The sequence below is a fragment of the Lipophrys pholis genome (genome assembly GCF_963383615.2).
Source record: "Lipophrys pholis genome assembly, chromosome: 3".
Taxonomy (NCBI): Eukaryota; Metazoa; Chordata; class Actinopteri; order Blenniiformes; family Blenniidae; genus Lipophrys; species Lipophrys pholis.
The window spans coordinates 26,793,156-26,813,377 of record NC_137627.1 but is presented as its reverse complement, the minus strand read 5'-3'; the positions used below and the strand labels follow the sequence as shown (position 1 = coordinate 26,813,377).

The 20,222-nt window shown below is 43.2% G+C and overlaps 1 protein-coding gene across 1 annotated transcript; it reads left to right on the top strand.

The window, feature by feature from the left end:
- tbx2b (T-box transcription factor 2b) lies at window positions 1–9,088 on the top strand. The gene is made up of 7 exons (XM_080459251.1): window positions 1–868; window positions 1,798–2,065; window positions 3,619–3,765; window positions 4,825–4,901; window positions 5,092–5,261; window positions 6,012–6,598; window positions 6,955–9,088. The coding sequence occupies exons 1-7, from the start codon at window positions 510–512 to the stop codon at window positions 7,402–7,404; spliced, it is 2,058 nt and encodes a 685-aa protein (XP_080315377.1). The 5' UTR covers window positions 1–509; the 3' UTR covers window positions 7,405–9,088.
- Window positions 9,089–20,222: the final 11,134 nt, after the last annotated feature.

Below are 20,222 nucleotides of genomic sequence, written 5' to 3'. Positions count from 1 at the left end.
GACACCTTCTTGTCCCCCCTCCTCTCGCAGAGTCTGGCCGGAGCTGTCAGAACCACGCCTATAGGGGCCCACAATTGGTCCAGAAAGCGTAAAATCAGCAATCAAAGGGGCTTGGTTCATTAGTGTTGGGGATGGAGGCAGGAAGGACATGTGAGATAGTCACAGATCTGCAGTGAACGAGGCCACATCTCTCCAGTCAGTGTGGGATGACTGAAGCAGAGAAACAGCTTCTTTCTCCGTGAGACGCACAGCGACGCACCGGGCTCCGCTCACAGCCGCGCCGCCCCGATTCTCGGACTCTTCGCGGGAACCAACGGAAACAAACACATCAACTCTGGGCTGTTTTCTTCACTCCGACAGCACGCTGTGTGCGCGAGGCGCTGCGCTGCTCTCCGCCGCGTTACAACACGTTCAGCGGTCGCGACGCGCGGACCTACTCTGGCTTTAGGTCTGGGAGATTTACCACCACAAATATCCATTATTTCACTTCGCTTTTTGTGGATGCACCGATGAGAGATCCAGTTTTTACAGGGACTGCAATGGCTTATCACCCTTTCCACGCACACCGGGCGACCGACTTCCCCATGTCCGCCTTCTTAGCGGCCGCGCAGCCTTCCTTCTTCCCGGCGCTCAGCCTCCCTCCCGGGGCGCTCACAAAGCCCATCCCGGACCACGGCCTGGCCGGGGCGGCGGAGGCTGGGCTCCACCCGGCCCTCAGCCACCATCAGGCGGCTCATCTCCGCGGCATGAAGAGCCTGGAGCCCGAAGAGGAGGTGGACGACGACCCCAAAGTTACACTGGAAGCCAAGGATCTTTGGGACCAGTTTCATAAACTCGGGACGGAGATGGTTATTACCAAGTCCGGAAGGTAAGAACCACTCCAGTTTTTAATTCATTTCATGGATTCAGCGACAATGCCCGTGTTGAAAGAAGATTGCTCCGTTTTGACAGAGATTATCTTCAAATCGACTCATTTACAGAAGATACAATTATGTATTCGCCTTAATAAATGATAGCTTATGTGTCAGGCCTTTTATTAGCTATAATTCTAGACTTTTTCACCACAGAATATTAATCTTTTTAAAAATTATAAAACGAAGCAGAAAACATGTAAAAAAAAATTATATATATATATATATATATATATATATATATTTACCGCCTATTTTTTTCACCGATTACACGATTATTTTGATTCGTACGTGGCAAAATTTAGGGCCACATTTAAGAATAAAATCTCAATTTAATGAAGAGGGGTCGTGGTTGTTTTTTGTTGATAAATTTAGAATATTTTTTTGTTAAAATTCCAGAGCTGATAATTAGGATATTTTCAGTGGAAATGTGTCAATCCGGGTTTATCTCCAAAAAGGCATTGTGAGGAGGCAGCGGCGCTTCTGGGTTTTATAAACATTTCAAAAAGCAGGACGAGAAGAGCTGGAGTCATAAATATACTGCCCAGCTTTGTAGTGGACTCAGACAACACACACACACACACACACACACACACACACACACACACACACACACACACACACACACACACACACACACACACACACACACACACACACACACACACACACACACACACACACCGCAGACGCGCACTCCGTGTTTTTCTGCTTGGACATTTGAAGAATAATTTATAATATTTCCACATGTCAGAGCGACCTCCATCGCTTCGTTTGTCAGATTAGTTTTCTTAGTTTGGTGTTGTGTTGTGTGTGTTTTCGGTTGGATCGCTGGTGTGTTGACTCCCCAGTGTGTGTGTGTGTGTGTGTGTGTTTGTCTCTTCAGGAGAATGTTCCCTCCGTTCAAAGTGCGAATTAACGGGCTGGATAAAAAAGCTAAATACATCCTGCTGATGGACATTGTGGCAGCGGACGACTGCCGCTACAAGTTCCACAACTCCCGCTGGATGGTGGCGGGCAAGGCCGACCCCGAGATGCCCAAGAGGATGTACATCCACCCGGACAGCCCGGCTACCGGCGAGCAGTGGATGGCCAAGCCTGTTGCTTTCCATAAACTGAAACTGACCAACAACATCTCGGATAAACACGGATTTGTAAGTATAACTGCAGTTTTGAGTTTTCATCTCATATTGTAGCTGCATGAGGTGAAAACTGCTGGAACAGACGGGAGACTAACTTTTACGCGTTTTGGAGATGAAAGAAAATGAGATGAATCAAGTGGAGAAATGATAGAAAATGTAATGACGTTTATCTAAAGAACAGAGATGGGTGCTGGGTAAATGAATAAAAGAACAGCTTGGACATTTATTTGGCGGGGTTATTAAAATGTGCAGAATAAATGTTCCACATTTAACACATAATGCGACACGTCCCAGATAAACACAATACGTGTGCGTAGAATTCAGCTCAAATCTGTTGACAATGTTCGCACTTGCCTTCCCACCATGGCTGAGCTTGTTTACTTGTCGCTCTCCAAAATATTCTCAGCATGCATTTTTCTCCCCTCTCAAACTGAAATATCCAAACCAAGGCCCGCGCGTGTGTGTGTGTGTGTGTGTGTGTGTGTGTGTGCGCGTGTGTGTGTGTGTGTGTGTGTGTGTGTGTGTGTGTGTGTGTGTGTGTGTGTGTGTGTGTGTGTGTGTGTGTGTGTGTGTGTGTGTGTGCGCGTGCGTGTGTGTGCAAGCCCAGCCGCAGGCCCGGAGCCGCGCACCTTCTCAACGTTTTACCCTCTGGTTCAAACATAAAACTCCTAACTGGAATAAAAACACAAGGACATTATATGTGAGTGCTCAGAGGCAGGGGATTAAGTGGTATATCATGAAACCGGGTCAGGGAGAGATGACCTAGGCCGACTCTCACCTCTCAGACCTGCAGTCTGATCGCACAGCTCCGTGGAAAAGTGTGAGTGACGCGTTGACTTTGGCAGAAATGCGGCATTATCCTTGCGTATTGTATACAAAATGATCCCAGCATTGTTCCCAATCTGTTACTGGCAATAATATGTGGAAAAATAGTCTAATTAAATATAAGAGGTCACGGATCCAGGCGCAGATATGAAATAGTGTGGCTGCCTGGCAGGCTGGAGGAGTTTTCACAGAGATAAATCCGACATTTACATGTCAACATAAATAATTATGACTACGTTTCAGGTAGACTTTGTTTTTCAGCAGCTGCGGATCGTGTTTTAATTTGACTTAGAATGTTTTCAAAAATATTCATAAGATGTAAACTCATTTATTAAACGCCAGTTGTGAAAGTTGGTGAAGTCTAAATCCAGGTTTGTGGCGTGTCTGGTAATTTTACAATAAGATGCGCTTGTGCTTTCAGAAACTGGATGAAATCACCTCGTGAAGTGTGTGTGGCCTGCTCTATTTTTAATTACTGACATGTCTGTTTGCAGTCAGTGTAACATTTTTAATCCGGTGTCTCTTTTTCTTCTTAACTATTACTACACATCACAACGCAGTTGGATTGATACAGTCCTCTTGACTCATGTGCTAATTTTGCGAATTTTTTTTTATTTTTTTTAATTGTTAACAACCTGCACAGCTCAGCTCGTTTTTAAATGTGCTCTGTGAATAAACGTGAACTTGGCACGCCAGTATATTCACTCGGTAGCTGTGTGTTTTCGTGTGTGTTGGTCCAGACCATCCTGAACTCCATGCACAAGTACCAGCCCCGGTTCCACATAGTGCGGGCCAACGACATCCTCAAGCTGCCTTACAGCACCTTCCGGACCTACGTGTTCCCGGAGACCGAGTTCGTGGCCGTGACGGCCTACCAGAACGACAAGGTGAGTCGGATATATGGCTCATACACTTTGCATAATAAATGTGTCTCCATGCGTCCCCTCCCCCACCACCAACAGACCCCGAAGACTTAATCTGATTTTGTAGGTCGCCTAATTTCCCTGCAGAGGACTCCCATGTCCCACTTGATTTTTTTTAATTGCTTGCTTTGCTTGGACGAGGCGCAGCGGACAGATCTGACTATGAATTCAAATCGAGTGTGTGTTTATGTGTGTGTTATCAGCTTGTCACGAGTTATATGGGCTGTAACCTTAACCAGAGGAGGAGAAATTGTGCGTAAAAGCAGCGCAGAGACTGTTTTGTTTTGATATCAAACATGGCCGAAATCACTTTTTATGTGGTTTTAATTTTAGTCTCTATAAAGCCTGTGGAAATGTATTTCCTTTTTATTCCATAATGTTTCAGATATGTGCATTGTAGAGCGGATTCTCTATTCTGCCCTCTTGGGGCGCATTGGGAATTGAGTCTTGTTGTTAAAGAGTCACCACCGATTATAGATCATTTATTATCTGGTCAGAGTGGACACATGTTGGAAGCGGCTCAAACTGCCTGAAGCGAGGTCCAATGGAGGGCCGTGAGGGGCGGGAGTGTCCCGGTACACGGGGCCTTTGGCGACTCCTTGGGTGTCCCGGTACACCGGGGCCTCTGGTCGAGCGCATTGTGGCGGCTCCCTGCGCACCGCGCTCCTCCTTCCACATCAGGACACATCGTGATCCAAACCACGCTATTAATTATTGATGCGCTATAGTCATCTGTTCAACTATTGCTCCCTCTGCATCTTTTTTTCTGGGGATCAGAGCCTTGTGTGGCCCCCCATAGAGGAATATTTCGTGGCAGAATCTCCCTCCAGGGGCCTATGAGAATAACGCCCCATCATTTGATTAATAATGTAAATGTGGGGCCTGATGTTGGCCACGCTTCAACACGCTGTGTGCGTAAAAGTACTTATAATGGACAGTTGGACACAATAGTGTGTGACAATGTGGGACTTGGGTGTGTTTGATTGCGTTCCCACACCTAAAATGTGTGTTTGTTTTGGGCAGATCACACAGCTGAAGATAGACAACAACCCGTTTGCAAAAGGATTCAGAGACACGGGGAACGGGAGGAGAGAGAAGAGGTACCTGCAGTGTGTGTGTGTGTGTGTGTGTGTGTGTGTGTGTGTGTGTGTGTGTGTGTGTGTGTGTGTGTGTGTGTGTGTGTGTGTGTGTGTGTGTGTGTGTGTGTTTATTGTTATTATTATTATTTGTAGTATTAGTATTAGTGTTAGTAGTATGATGCTGATGAACCCTCCCGCTTCCCTCCTGCAGGAAGCAGCTGACCATGCCCTCCTTGCGCATGTATGAGGATCAGTGTAAAGCGGACCGGGACGGCGCGGACTCGGACGCATCCTCGGGGGAAGCCCCCACCGGGCGGGACGCGGTTCATTCCCCGTTGGGAGCCGGTTCGAGCCCGCTGAGGTTCAGCAGGCCCAGCCGAGGTAAAACAATCATCCCTGACTTTATCATCCTAACATCTTTATTTTGGTTAGCATTTGAGCAGATATTCCAATTTGAATATTTCCCTTTAAAATGAGTTTTAATATTTGGAGGGATCCTTGTATGAGCAAATAAATTTGGATTAAAAAAAAAGCTTGTTTAGATGTTTACAAGATTTAGATTTCTCAAGGATGAAATTATTCCCCACCTGTTTAACATATTCCGGTTTTCCTGAGCACCTTGCTGCCCTTTGTTTCACTAAATTAATAATTGTTTTTCCAAATTCTATTACTTTGTTGTCAAAAAAAGAAGAAGACAAAAACCTTGTTAGTTTAAGTCTTGTTATCTAATTCCCAGCTATTAAATAATGAAATCAGCCTAATTGTAAAACCCCTGTTCGATTTGAGCTTTGGAAATGTTTTTGATCATGTTAATTTTTTCAAAAAAAAAAAAAAAGGATAAAACTTGATTTATTTTATTTTGTGAATTTATTGTTTTTCTCAACTTTATAAACTCAAATTTATCAAATTGACCACCTAAAATTGGTACACTCAGATTCTCTTTTTTAAGTTGATTCTTTTGTTAAAAGAATTCTAATTTTACTCTGCACAAATTTCCTCAATTAAAACCCAAAGTGTGACAGTGAGTGGATGTGTGGAGAGAGTGTGCAGTGGATTCACAGTGTGATACATGTTGGTGGCATGCGGTGGAGCTGCAGAACCTAACACCAGCCGCTCTCTCTGCGTCCTCAGATGAGAAAACATGCACTGACAGCGAGCAGGAGCTGGACCATCCGGACGATCGCTGCACCGCCTCCAACAGCCCAGGACCCGATCCCGTGTCGCCCTACAGCTCCCGGTGCGAGGAGCATGTGAGGGAAAGGCCCAGTGCTGAGAAGAAGGACGACTCCATGTTCAGTATAAGGAACGTGGAGAAGGACAAAGGGGAGAGCCGGCACAGGAAGGACACCACGGACACGTTGACAAAAGACTCGGAGGTCGGCGGCATCAGTGCCAGCAAGGACGTGTTCTCCCCTCTGGTGGTTCAGACCGAGAGCCCCTCACACTTCAGCCCCAGCCACTTACAAAGCCTGGCTCTGTCCGGCCTGCACAGTCAGCAGTTCTTTAACCCGCTGAACGCCGGATCGCCGCTGTTATTTCACCCCGGCCAGTTTGCAATGGCCCCCGGAGCCTTTTCTGCCTTGGGCATGGGGCATCTACTGGCCTCTGTATCTGGAGCAAGTGCTTTGGAAAACGGTGGCCTCGCCGCCCAGGCCGCCGTAGGAGGGACCCCCAACCCGTTCCCCTTCCATCTCTCCCAGCACATGCTCGCCTCTCAGGTAAGGATTTCCATCTAGTCAGACTTTGTTTTAGTTTTGGTCTGCACCTGACATGAGGCGGAGGGGAGAGAGGGAGCGCACGCAGGAGTTACTTTACCTCCGCAGGACCGTCGCTGTTAATGTGAAGCTGCCTTTCACTTCGTCCTGAAAATAACAAAAGTCACATTTCAGGATGTGATGTTTGCAACTTGTGGAACATTTGTTTATTTCTCCTGATATGTGAGGATTAAAAGCGGGTTGATTGCTCTGTTTCATATCTTCTGTGTGTCTGGTTCTAATAATCCAAAGAAGGAGATCTGACTCTACTAAGAGTATTTGACCTGGTGACTGAAAGTATTTTGTGTTTCCTCCACCAGGGCATCCCCATGCCTCCTTTTGGGGGTCTCTTCCCATACCCCTACACCTACATGGCGGCAGCTGCGGCAGCAGCATCAGCATCAGCCCTGCCCGCCACCAGCACCTCCAATCCGCTGTCCAGGAACCCCTTCCTGGGCTCGTCCCGGCCCCGGCTGCGCTTCAACCCGTACCAGCTCCCCGTGTCGCTGCCTCAGAGCTCCAGCCTGCTGGCCACCAGCCTGCAGGGCGGCCTGAACCCCGGCTCCGAGTCCTCCAAACCAGGCAGCAGGGAGACCAGCCCCGCACCGGAGCACCACAGTAACCACAAGACAGGAGCCTCGGGCGGGAGGGCCTCATCTCCAAAAAGCTCCCTGAAGGACTCTGTGAACGAGCTGCAGAGCATCCAGAGACTGGTGAGCGGGCTGGACGGCCAGAGGGAGTCCTCTCCAAATGCAGACTCTCCCAAGTGATACAGACTCTGCTGGGATCAGATGGAGACTTGGCTTGAAAATCCAGAGGACTACAAGTGCAAACGTCCGACGCAGCACATGACAGAGACCTGGGACGAGGGTTTGACCGATGAGGGTCGATGAAGGCCGATTACTAATATTTCAGAACAAAGCTGCGGGTAGACAGAACTATAAGTCTATATAATTATATTTAACCTTTTGAAATTCACAAGTATTGAAGGTTTCCTCCACAGCTGAAATGGCTGAAAAGCCTGCGGGACAATTTTGCACCATCAGACACATTTGATTTGAATCCCAGTCTTATCATTGTCCAGGATTACCTTGCAAGAAACTCAGAAGCACCAGTTAAAAACACATATATTCAAAAAAGAAATGCACAAAAGGAGAATTCAGCCACAAAATAACCATCAAATTAGAAAAATCAAAACGTTAGAGTTAAAGGAAGTGAAGTAAGTCAAGATCTGGTGTATCCTCAGAGGTCAGCGGTTTCCACAGTGTGAGGTGGCGCCCCCCTGTGGCTTCCAGAGGGCCTCCTGGTCGGGGAGGCCTTTTTCCTACATGTGAAGAAATCCTGAGGAAAAGATAGAAACAATCCATTATTTTGATAACGCACACATTTTTAATCCACTGGGTTTGTTGTGAGTGTAATTAACAAATTAGAATTTTAAAGTGAGAATTAGAGCAAAAACCAAACGTTGTGACATTTTCAGACTCTATGAAGATTATAGAGAAGATTAGTTGGTTATTGCCAGTGGATCACAACCGCTAGGAAATTATCTTACAACTATATATAAAAAAAACAAAATAAAAAAAAAACGTGTGGGTCCCAAAGTGGCTGAAACACACACACACACACACACACACACACACACACACACACACACACACACACACACACACACACACACACACACACACACACACACACACACACACGCCAAGGTCTTAGGTGGACCACACAAGACCAGTATCGCCCCAGCAGTCGGTCGGACCGGGACTCGCAGGAGCGCACTGCGGCGGCGAGGCGCAGACAGGAGCCTGATCACCAGGCTGATCATTTCAAAAGGGACGGGAGAGACACGCACCGCTTATCATTTCATGCCAGAAAAAAGTCTTTCTGAACTATTTATGTAATTAAAAAAGAATTCTGTAAATAAAGCTAAGATCCAAGAATATGCAATTGGTATTAATTTATTCAAGGCTGTATATTAGCGTGTATATATTTCCATTACTTCCTTTCTTCCTGCTCTTCTTCTCCCCATTTTACATGAACATATACTGTAAATGGAAGCTGAGCGCTTCTTGCTTTTTGTAGGAGACGTGTGTGCCATGTTTTCATCTGCATCCACCGAGAGAGAGAGAGAGAGAGAGAGAGAGAGAGAGAGAGAGAGAGAGAGAGAGAGAGAGAGAGAGAAATAGAGAGAGAAATAGAGAGAGAGAGAGAGAGAGCGCTCCACATGGATTAACACCTCAGGTTACTTCACTCCAGCCAGGAAACATTCAAAGCAACTCCTCCCATTTCATTCATATCTAATCATGAATATATTTAATATGGAAGTATCTTGTTTATGCTGGTTGTTCGGGTATTTTCTCTTCTTTCATTTGGTTTACTTTTTTTGTTTGGCTATTTTTATTTCTCTTTTCTGATTGTCTCACAGTTTCAATAAAAAAAATCGTTGTGTTGAAAGCTTGAAGAATTATTATTTTTATTATTATTATTATTATTATTGTTGTTGTTATTATTATTATTATTATTATTATTATTATTATTATTATTAAATTAAAATAAAAAGCAGTGGAAACTAACGTAACAATGTAACCATTGGCTTCACACACACACACACACACACACACACACACACACACACACACACACACACACGCGCGCGCGCGCGCGCGCGCGTGCTGTGACACGGGGTAGGAGCGCCCTCTGTTGGCCGGTAAAAGAACAGGAAGCAGCAGCAGCGTCTCGTGCGGTTTTCAATATTTGAAAAGAAAATAACACTGGTTTCAGTTTGCATGCTATTGGAAATGTATTTAAATCTCCTGGTGATGTTTGTGGGTTTGGTTTCAGGCATTACAGCTTTAGACAAGGCATCTTTTCTGATTTAAGTTTACCTCCACATGTTTACTGTGTGTAATTTGTATTTGTTGTGTGTGTAACTGATGTGTGCAGGTTTATTTCGAGCAGCTCCTCCATCAGTCAGTCGCATTTCCTTCAGTATTGTGTGGTCTGCGTGTATTTTTAGAAGGAGAGCTGCAATGAGCTGAAATGAAAGGATCTATAGGAAGCTGCGCACATCCTCTGCAGCCCAACACCAACGTTAACCATTTAACCATTAATCAACTGGAACTCACACCAATTATTATTCTAACTTCATGAATTTCTGACCGGAAACAGAAAATAATGTTTAAAAAAAACATCCTTACAGTGACTTTAAAAAAAAAAAAAAATTGCTCCTATAAAATCTGTTGGTCAATTTATTAATTTATGCATCATCGACTGAAAGCTCCCGAAAACGTTAAATTGTAACTGTAAAAAACAAAACAAACAAACAAAAAAACTTAAGAAATAATAAAGTGTGTCCACTGATGCTGATATTATGCTTATAGATTTTAATACTCTCAGACATAGGAAAACAATATTACTCAAGCTTTTAGTGGCATTCAGTTGTATTCTCTCTCTCTCTCTCTCTCTCTCTCTCTCTCTCCCTCTGTGTATGTGTGTGTGTGATTATTTGTTTAATTTTGAAATTTAGTTCTAAAATGTTGTATAACAATGTTTTTTTTGAACATCCGTCTATGTATTCGTCCAAAAACTCTCTGCATTGGATGATTTAGATTGTGTACACTCTATTGAGTCCCACTGTTGCATCAACAATGCAAAAAGTACCAAAAGTAATAACTGACTGTTCTTATTTACTCTCACTTATCAGAATCAAAAATACTTTATTAATCCTTGGGTGAGTTTCGGTTTTTGGTTCCATCATTTCAAATTGGAAGCAACAATGAGCTGCTCTCAGTGGAAGAAATGTTTTACCAAATGATATGAAGGAGTTTCCCTTTGGGATCAACAAAGTATTTCTATTCTATTCTATTCTATTCTATTCTATTCTATTCTGATGAACAATCCAAATGTGGTCACAAAAACAAGAAGTTTAATTTAAGTGCCATGATAAAAAAGGATTTCACCACAATCCAGCGTGGCGACACACAGACTGTAAAACCAAGCTGAAGCTCTGATGGAGACGTGCTGACCCATGTTATTGTGTCCAGGTTGTCTGGACATGGTTCTCCTTCATCGTCCTGCTGCTTAAACTGTGAAGTGTGTGTGTGTGTGTGTGTGTGTGTGTGTGTGTGTGTGTGTGTGTGTGTGTGTGTGTGTGTGTGTGTGTGTGTGTGTGTGTGTGTGTGTGTGTGTGTGTGTGTGTGTGTGTGTGTGTGTGTGTGTGTCTCAGTTTAAAGGGTTAAGCAGGGGGGAGTTTGGGGCAGCAGACAGCCTTTTGTCCGGGACCCGGCGCCTGTCGCCTGCCTGCCGGCCACAGCCTCCACACCGCCCTGCTTCCTAATTAGAGAGCCCCCTTTCCTCCTCCCCCTCCTCCTCCCCTTCTTCATTTTCTTTTCTTTCTGCAGCGACAATCACGAAACTCTCCCTCTATTAGGAAAGCCATTGTTGTCACTGTGTTATCTTCAATTAACAGCAGAGAGAGACTCGACCTCGCACCCTGGGAGAAAAAAGTATTTGTCTAAATCAATCAGTCAGTGAGTGATCAATAGGCTCCTGAGGAGGCCTCGTGGATCAGCACTAATGACTGCTGATGGCGTGGGGTAAAAAGGCTAAGATTATTCACAACTTTGCTGAATGATCCCTCACAGCTCTATGTTTTTATTGCAGCTTTTGTAGAACCAAATGACAGTCTGTCAGAAAAGCAGCACATTGTGGAGTGTGGAGGCCCAACGCTGCCCAATGCTGCCCAATGCTGCCCAATGCTGCCCAACGCTGCCCAACACTGGCCAACGCTGGCCAACGCTGGCCAACGATGCCCAACGCTGCCGAACGCTGCCCAACGCTGCCCAACGCTGCCCAATGCTGCCCAATGCTGCCCAATGTTGCTGAACGCTGCCCAACACAGAGCATTTCCTGTTATCTGCATGACTAGAAGAGCCTGCTGGGATCTGGTCACACATCAGTCAGCATGCCCCACATTACTCAAATATTCTGCTGCCTCTGGGTGGAAGGTTACTTATGTAACTGCTTATTAGCAAACCTGCAGTTCATTCAAATGCTCATCTTTCATATTTCAAGAATGCGCTTGAATAGCATGTTAATATTCAATGCTTTTTCTTTCTTGTTGGGTATTTACATTTTTATGTTCAACTTAACCTCTTTCCACATTTCTGCTCATTTTAGAATTTTACTGCACAATATACATTTACAAAAAACCCAGAAAGAACCTCAAAACACATCATCTGTGAAGTCCAGTGTCTTTGTTGAATTCTATAAAGAGGAGATGTTTCCTCTGAGGATAAACTCTTTGGGTTCACATTCTGTCAAGAGAGGTTTGATTCTCTCCATTGTATCTATGAAGCTATTGTCTTTTTCTTTGTGATCAATTCATCTTTGTCTTTAGTGAGCTTACTTTTGAGTGTATTGGCATCGCTGCTCTGCATACTGTGATCATCCAAACTGACCCGTGAATATGATCATTGCATTACATGAACAAAAACCTTACATGTTTCATGTTTGATATCAATGGAATTTCCATACATTGTAACTGTGCTGATGTTATTTGCAGTATTAAAACTTCGACCTGCCGTAAAACTTAAAAATAATTTTTTATTATCAGCAATCAGATTAAATGTCACAAGTTCAACTGCACAGGGGGAAGAAATGCTGCTCTGGTAAACTGAAGCTCTGTTTCCTTTTCTTTCCAGTGTTTTTAATGATAGGTTATATATACCACTTATGTAATCCCACTGATTCCATGTGATTTGTGTAGCTTGGTGAGATTATAATAAAGTGATATAATGAGGGAAAGCTCTGTGTGATGACCCTGAGGAACCTCCCTCTGAAATCTGAAGGCTGACTCAGAATCCAGAATCCAGCTCCGTGCCAGAGGTTTACATCTTCAAAGTGTTAGTCTGCTCCAACTGTTAAATAAACTCCTGAAATGAGTTCAGACTGAGGAAACAACTCGACCAAACTCTGAAGTAATCTGTTCCAATCTGATCAGATGCTGCCCCTCTCTCTCTCTCTCTCTCTCTCTCTCTCTCTCTCTCTCTCTCTCTCTCTCTCTCTCTCTCTCTCTCTCTCTCTCTCTCTCTCTCTCTCTCTCGCTCTCTCTCTCTCTCTCTCTCTCTCTCTCTCTCGCTCTCTCTCTCTCTCTCTCTCTCTCCTGATTGGCTGCTGGGCTCAGGTGCAGCCATCACACTGGTCCACAACAGAGCAACAAGCTCCAATCAGAAGCACTCATTACTCTGCGTCTGTGTGTGTGTGTGTGTGTGTGTGTGTGTGTGTGTGTGTGTGTGTGTGTGTGTGTGTGTGTGTGTGTGTGTGTGTGTGTGTGTGTGTGTGTGTGTGTGCGTGTGTGTGTGCGCGCGCGTGTGTGTGCGCGCGTGTGTGTGCGCGCGCGTGTGTCATTCTGTTGGATATAATTCAAACTAAAGAGCTTTTTTGTATTTTTTAACATTTTACACACAAAAAAGTGCATCTCCAGATTTCAGCACAACGTGATTTAAATGATTTCAGTGATTAGAAATCAGACTTGAGTCCTTCAGTCATTGTGCCTCTGAGGTGAGGAGCCACTAGGTGGCACTCTTACTTACTGCAGAGGAGTGGTCTCCAGCTCTGCTCCTGGAGGGTACTTCCTGACCGTTTCAGAACTGAATCAGTAGATTTGAATGTACTGATTCTATTCTGCTCTTTGTAATCCGCTGTGTTTCGACCTGTTTAGAAGCTTCACCTTACCAAAGGAAGCATATTGTTATAAAAGAAAACACAGACATGTGGTCATTAGACTTTTTGATGCTGTTGCAGAAAAGCTTGATAATCTTCACTGATTCAAATAAAAAGATTTGAGATTCTGCAGACCAAAGCAATGTAAAGATCCAGTCAGGATTAAATGATGCATCCAACTGGAAGACTTAATAAAAGAAGAAATACACAAATTTGAGGAAACACCAACCAAGGAAAACAGGCTTTATTATTTTCAATGAGGATGTTTTGTGTGACAAAATAAAACTGACTGAATTCTGGTGAAACCTGATCAGAAACCATAAAGATACTTCTGATCTGCTTTCAGCACTAATCCCTGGATCAGCATCTTTAATCCGAACTGTCCACAACCTCAGTAGTTTTCCTCAGACTCACATCTGAATCTTCTGTGTGAAAAACTAAAGTGGATCCATAAATCTGCTTCACCACAGATCTGCCTTCTTTCTTTCTTTGCTTGTTTCTCTTAACATGCACCAAACTACATGAAAGACACCACAGGGAGGATCTAGCATTTAACACACACCAATTTAAGATTAAATCATATCATGCACAGATTGAGATATTCTCCAGAAGGATTTTTGAAGGATTTGTTGTGAGCAGAATTAATCCATGAAGTGGTTTAACGTTAAACAGAAATGTGTGTCAAATACAAAAGGCAGAGGGGAAAGAGAAAGAAAATGTTAAGCAGCAAGAGTCAGTGAAGTAACGCTGAAAAGAAGACATTCAGATCAAAAAGAGTCCTCAGCTGTTGGTCTGCTGGTTGTTGGGTTTCTCAGTCAAGCGGCCCTCATGCACTGCGTCTGCTGGTCAGAGGAGGGCATCAACCTCCAGAACCACACTTCTCCACTCTGGATCAGCAGAACCCTGAGCACATGCATGCAGTCGCTCTGTTTTACCGATTCAAAGGCTCTCACTGTTTTTAGTTTCCTGATAAGATCTGTTCTCATTTATCATCTAACGTTGCTTTGGGATCTTATTCGAGGTCTGATGAGTCTGCAGATCAATTGTCTGAGCTTTTAGAGAAAACCAGCTGAGAACAAGCTGAGAGGAGCTGATCGTTTACTTTTCTGCTTTTCTTATCAGGAGACATTTCACTGTGGAATTATAAAGTCAGTGAATCCAGGCGGGACCACAGAGATTCAACATAACTTCTGTCTCTGCTGGAATCCCGCATCTAATTAAGTTTTTCATATAAAGATATAAGACATAAATAGAAGAGCTTCTCTTGTGCAAGTTTGAGGGTTTGAATCTGTAATCTGGTCAAACCTTCTGAAAAGACACTTCATTAAGTTTTTAAATAACATAATGCACTATATCTTTTCATAGCCATTGGAATTATAACCTACTCAATTCAAAAAATATGTATTTCAGTTAAATAATGTTGCTACTATTAATGTATGTATGTATGTATGTATGTATGTATGTATGTATGTATGTATGTATGTATTTATTATTATTATTATAATTATTTTTTTTCCAATAAGTTTTATGTTTAAAAAAAAACCAAACTTTTGGGAACCCCCAGACTTTTCATGCATGTTTCTGGACTCGGAGAAAAGTTGTGCTAACCACTAAACAACCTTATTTTTTAGGTTTCTTTTCATATTTAAAAATTGACTTTTCTTTTTTCACTGCATAATTCACAGAAAATTATGAACGATATGCACGGTTCTATACTAAGAATTTGGAAAACTAATTCTGACTTTATATGTTGAATTATGTTGGTTTCACTATAGTGTTATAGCACCATGAATAAACTTTGACATAACCCAGTCTTTAATAATCCATCAAAGTGTGTGCCAATGTGAACATAACTGTAAATATCAGCATTCTTTGGAACTAAAAATGAGTTGTGTACGTATTTAATAATAATAATAATGTATTTTTACTAACAATAAAGATTTCTCACATGAAACACTAAGAGTGTAACGTTAAGCAGTAAACATTGTCCAGTGGTCACCTCACCACAGCTCGGCCTTGTGAATATTTTCTTCTCTAAAGAGGTGGTCACTGCACATTTCTACTGCAGGAGATTGAACTACTAACCTTTGGAGGGGAAGACCTGCCGCTCTGGCAACTGAGCCAAGACAGTAACATCCACCCTCCAAGACTCAGTGTTCAAACAAAACTAGAGGAACCAAGGACAATTTGACATGAACATGGGTTTTCAGGTCAGAGTTAGTTTTAGATTAAAGCAGCTTTGGGTAGAAACCTCTGTAGTTTCTCTGCAGTGACTCTACATCTTCTTTGTAGTAACTCTGCATCTCTGTAGTGACTCTACATCTCCTCTGTAGTGACTCTACATCTCTGTAGTGACTCTACATCTCCTCTGTAGTGACTCTACATCTTCTTTGTAGAAACTCTGCATCTCTGTTGTGACTCTACATCTTCTTTGCAGTAACTCTGCATCTCTGCAGTGACTCTCCATCTCCTCTGTAGTGACTCTCCATCTCTGTAGTGACTTTACATCTCTGAAGTGATTCTACATCTCCTCTGTAGTGACTCTCCATCTCCTCTGTAGTGACTCTCCATCTCCTCTGTAATGACTCTCCATCTCTGTAGTGACTTTACATCTCTGAAGTGATTCTACATCTCCTCTGTAGTGACTCTCCATCTCCTCTGTAGTGACTCTCCATCTCTGTAGTGACTTTACATCTCTGAAGTGATTCTACATCTCCTCTGTAGTGACTCAATATTTCTGTAGTGTTTTAAGAACCTTGGGGTTTAAACTGCTCTTCTTCCTCACCACAGCCGCTTTAAAGGCGGTGGGGAAAACACCCGTCTGAAGAGAGCAGTCGACCATGTTTAAAAGCTGTTCCTCAAAGAACCCACAAAATGACTTAAAAAGTGATGTAGGGATTGGATCTAAAAGGCAGGTTTTTGGGTGAACTTGGGAGAAAACTCAACTAAGTGTTCTTGCGTCGACCAGGGCAAAGCAGTCCAGTCGGGTGAAGGCACCAGTCCGGGTGAGTTAAAACTTTGTAAAGGTAAAAGACTAGATCTGATGTCATTTATTTTGCTTCTGAGGTGATGGGCGTAATCCTCACGAGGTAGTGAGGTAGTGGGTGATGAGTTTTTATTCAAATTGGTGTTTGTTAATAACTACCGTCCCGTATCCAACTTACCGTTTTTAAGCAAAACCTTTGAAAAAATTATTTTTACTCAATTCAATGATTTTTTACTTACAAATAACATTTTAGAGACGCATCAGTCTGGTTTTAGGAAGAACCACAGCACAGAGACAGCCCTTTTAAAGATTTTGAATGACATCAGGTGCAATCAAAACTCCCAACAGCTCACAGTCTTGATTTTATTGGATCTTAGTGCTGCTTTTGACATCATTCATGCCATTTTATTAGATAGACTCAGGAATCTGGCCGGTGTCTGTGGTAATGTTTTTAAGTGGTTCAGTTCTTATCTGACAGATCAACGCTTCTTTGTAAGTATGGATACACATTCCTCAGGAACCCATGAAATCAGCTGTGGGGTTCCCCAAGGATCGATTTTAGACCCAATCCTTTTTAATCTATACATGCTGCCACTAAGGGATGTCATCAGGAGACAGGGCATCAGCTTCCACAGCTATGCTGATGACACACAGCTGTATGTGGCGGTGTCTCCTAATGACACAAGGCTAATTGATGCCCTTCTTAACTGCATTTTAGATATTAAGTCTTGGATGGCAGCAAACTTCCTTCAGCTCAGCCAGGACAAAACAGAGGTTTTAGTTATAGGTCCTGAACACCAGAGAGAACATTTTTTTTACCAAAACTGTTAGATTTTAACCCATCCCCAAACCTGGGCGTGAGGTTTGACTCTGAGCTTAATTTTATCTCACACATCAAAAATGTCACAAAGACTGGTTTTTATCACCTGAAGAACATAGCCAGAGTCCGCCCACTCCTCTCTCAGGCAAGTGCAGAGGTGTTCATGCTTTTATCTCCTGTAGGCTAGACTATTGTAATGCCCTGCTCTCTGGTCTCCCCCAAAAAACCTTGTCAATGCTCCAACTACTACAGAACTCTGCTGCACAAGTGCTGACAAGGACCAGAGTGCGGGCCCACATCATGCCTGTTTTAAAATTGCTGCATTGGCTCCCCGTTCGCTTCAGGATTGATTTTAAGGTTCTTTTATTCGTTTTTAAGTGTCTTAACAGTTTTGCACCCTCCTATTTATCTGGCCTGCTTTTACCATATCGACCCTCACGGACCCTGAGGTCCACCGGCGCTGGTCTTTTAATTGTGCCTAAAACCAGGACCAAGACCTGAACTAACTGATTTTTATATATGTGTATATGTATATATATGTATATATGCAGATATGTGTATTACCTATTTATTTATCGACTTTTATCTACTTTATCTATGATCTATTTATCTACTTTTATTAGGTTTTTAACTGAATCTTTTATCTCCAGTGATTCCTCTCAGGGGTCGCTACACTGGTGGTGGCCACGTTCCCCACTTGTGGGGCGGTCCCGTGGGTTTCCCCGTCCCGGGCACCTGGTTGGTCCCCTATGTATGTTTTGGGATTCGCCGGTCTGTCCAGGCTGGAGGATCTGTCTGTCTGTGCCCCCTGTGGTTAGAGGGTGTGCTACTCCCAATGTGGACGGCCCCCAAATGTGGCCTTTCCTAACCTTAGTCCTCAGTGCCCTGCCGTGTCTCCATACCACTCTGCATGTGTGTGTGTGTGTGTGTATGTGTGTGTGTCTCCGCGTGTGTGCTCACTTGTTTCTTATATATCTGTTGTATCTTTGCACTGTTTTTAAATTATGTTAAGCACTTTGTATTACATTAATTGTATAAAAAGTGCAATATAAATAAAGTTGATTGATAGTGACTCTACATCTCTGTAGTGATTCTACATCTCATCTGAAGTGACTCTACATCTATGTAGTGACGCTACATGTCCTTTGTAGTGACTCTACATCTCTGTCTGGACTCTACATATCTTCTGTAATTACTCTAAACCTCCGTACTGATTGTACAGCTCCTCTGTAGTGATTCTACAGCTCCTCTGTAGTGACTCTACATCTATGTAGTGACTCTACATATCCTCTGTAGTGACTCTACACCTATGTACTGATTCTACAACTCCTCTGTAGTGACTCTACATCTATGTAGTGACTCTACATGTCCTTTGTAGTGACTCTACATCTCTGTCTGGACTCTACATATCTTCTGTAATTACTCTAAACCTCTGTACTTATTGTACAGCTCCTCCGTAGTGACTCTACATCTCTGTAGTGACTCTACATCTATGTAGTGACTCTACATGTCCTTTGCAGTGACTCTACATCTCTTTCTGGACTCTACATATTCTCTGTAGTGACTCTACATCTCTGTAGTGACTCTACATATCCTCTGTAGTTACTCTACATCCCCTCTGTAGTTGTCAATAATGCTATTCTACATGTGACAGGAGGATCCCTGGAGAACCTAGAAGCAGACTCGCACACAAAAATAGAGTTCTCAGGCTTTATTGAAAAAACAAGGCAAACAGATTTACGAGCGGCGTTCGAGAAGGCCGTCCAGGTCCAGGCAGAGGTTGGCACACAGGAGAAACCCATAAACACGAGAAGCCCACAAGGGAGTACACAAGGAAGGGGCTGGGGTCATGAAGACAGAGCAACAATGACAATCGAGCACAGAGACATGAAGGAGCAAGCTTTAAGTTCATGAGACGAGGGACGTCACAGGTGAGACAAACACACACAGAGTACTACATGGGAAGGGCAAATGACAGACGCAGACAGACGGAGAATTACACAGTAAAACAGGAAGTGAAACCCGGGTAAGAGACGTGGACTTGACAAACACACACACAGACACACATGGACCGTTACAACATGTAGTGTGAGATGAAATCGCTGGAGCTCAAATTAGCAAATAACAAAACTTTGATTAAAACACTTAAAAGTGTCTGAGATCAATACAAATAGCTAAAGAACACAATTGTGATCTTTGATAAAGATAGACTTATAATTTGAAGGAGTTTGGAGCTTTTAGTTGAAAAGTCAGGACATGATTCTCCTCGAGCATCAGTTCTTAAAAATGGCTGGAAGTCACCTACATTTCTGGTTGGGCGTGGCACCCGTCAGGGGTGCCCTATCTCCCCGCTTTAGTTTAGCTCTGGCAATAGAGCCTTTGGCAGAGGTGATACGGAGCGATCCTCTGGTGACAGGTATCAATGTAGTTCCTTTTAAGCATATCATTTCGCTCTATGCTGATGACATTCTGTTATTCTTGAGCAACCCTGAAGTCTCCATCTCAAAAGTTATCAAGATCATTTAAACTTTTGAGCGGTTCTCAGGCTATAAAATTAATTACACCAAATCAGAGGCTATGCCCCTAACTCATAATACACGTTGGACATCATATAGCTCTGCCCCTTTCCGATGGCCCCCCTTCTGGGTTTTCCTATCTGGGTATATACATTACTCCATCCCATTGTAATGAATGTAAGGTCATTGAGGGGACATACTGCCACTGTATCTTTGACTGTCCTTTCATCAAAATGTTATGGGAAAATGTATGTAATTCCTGAAATATTTGGTAAAGACTTAGATCTTAAGCCTATATCTTGTATTCTTGGTTTGCATTCTGTTCTTAACCTCAATCCCAACGTGATAAAACTCCTTAATGTCCTTTTGTTTGGTGCTAGAAGATGCATCTGTTTCAAATGGATCTGTGACAAACCTCTTCAGCTCTCAATGTGGATACAAAATATAATAGAACTCTTACCCCTGGAGGCAATGACCTACAGGTTCCAGGACAAACCCTCTTCATTCTATGAAATATGGGACCCTTTCTCAACCTATATT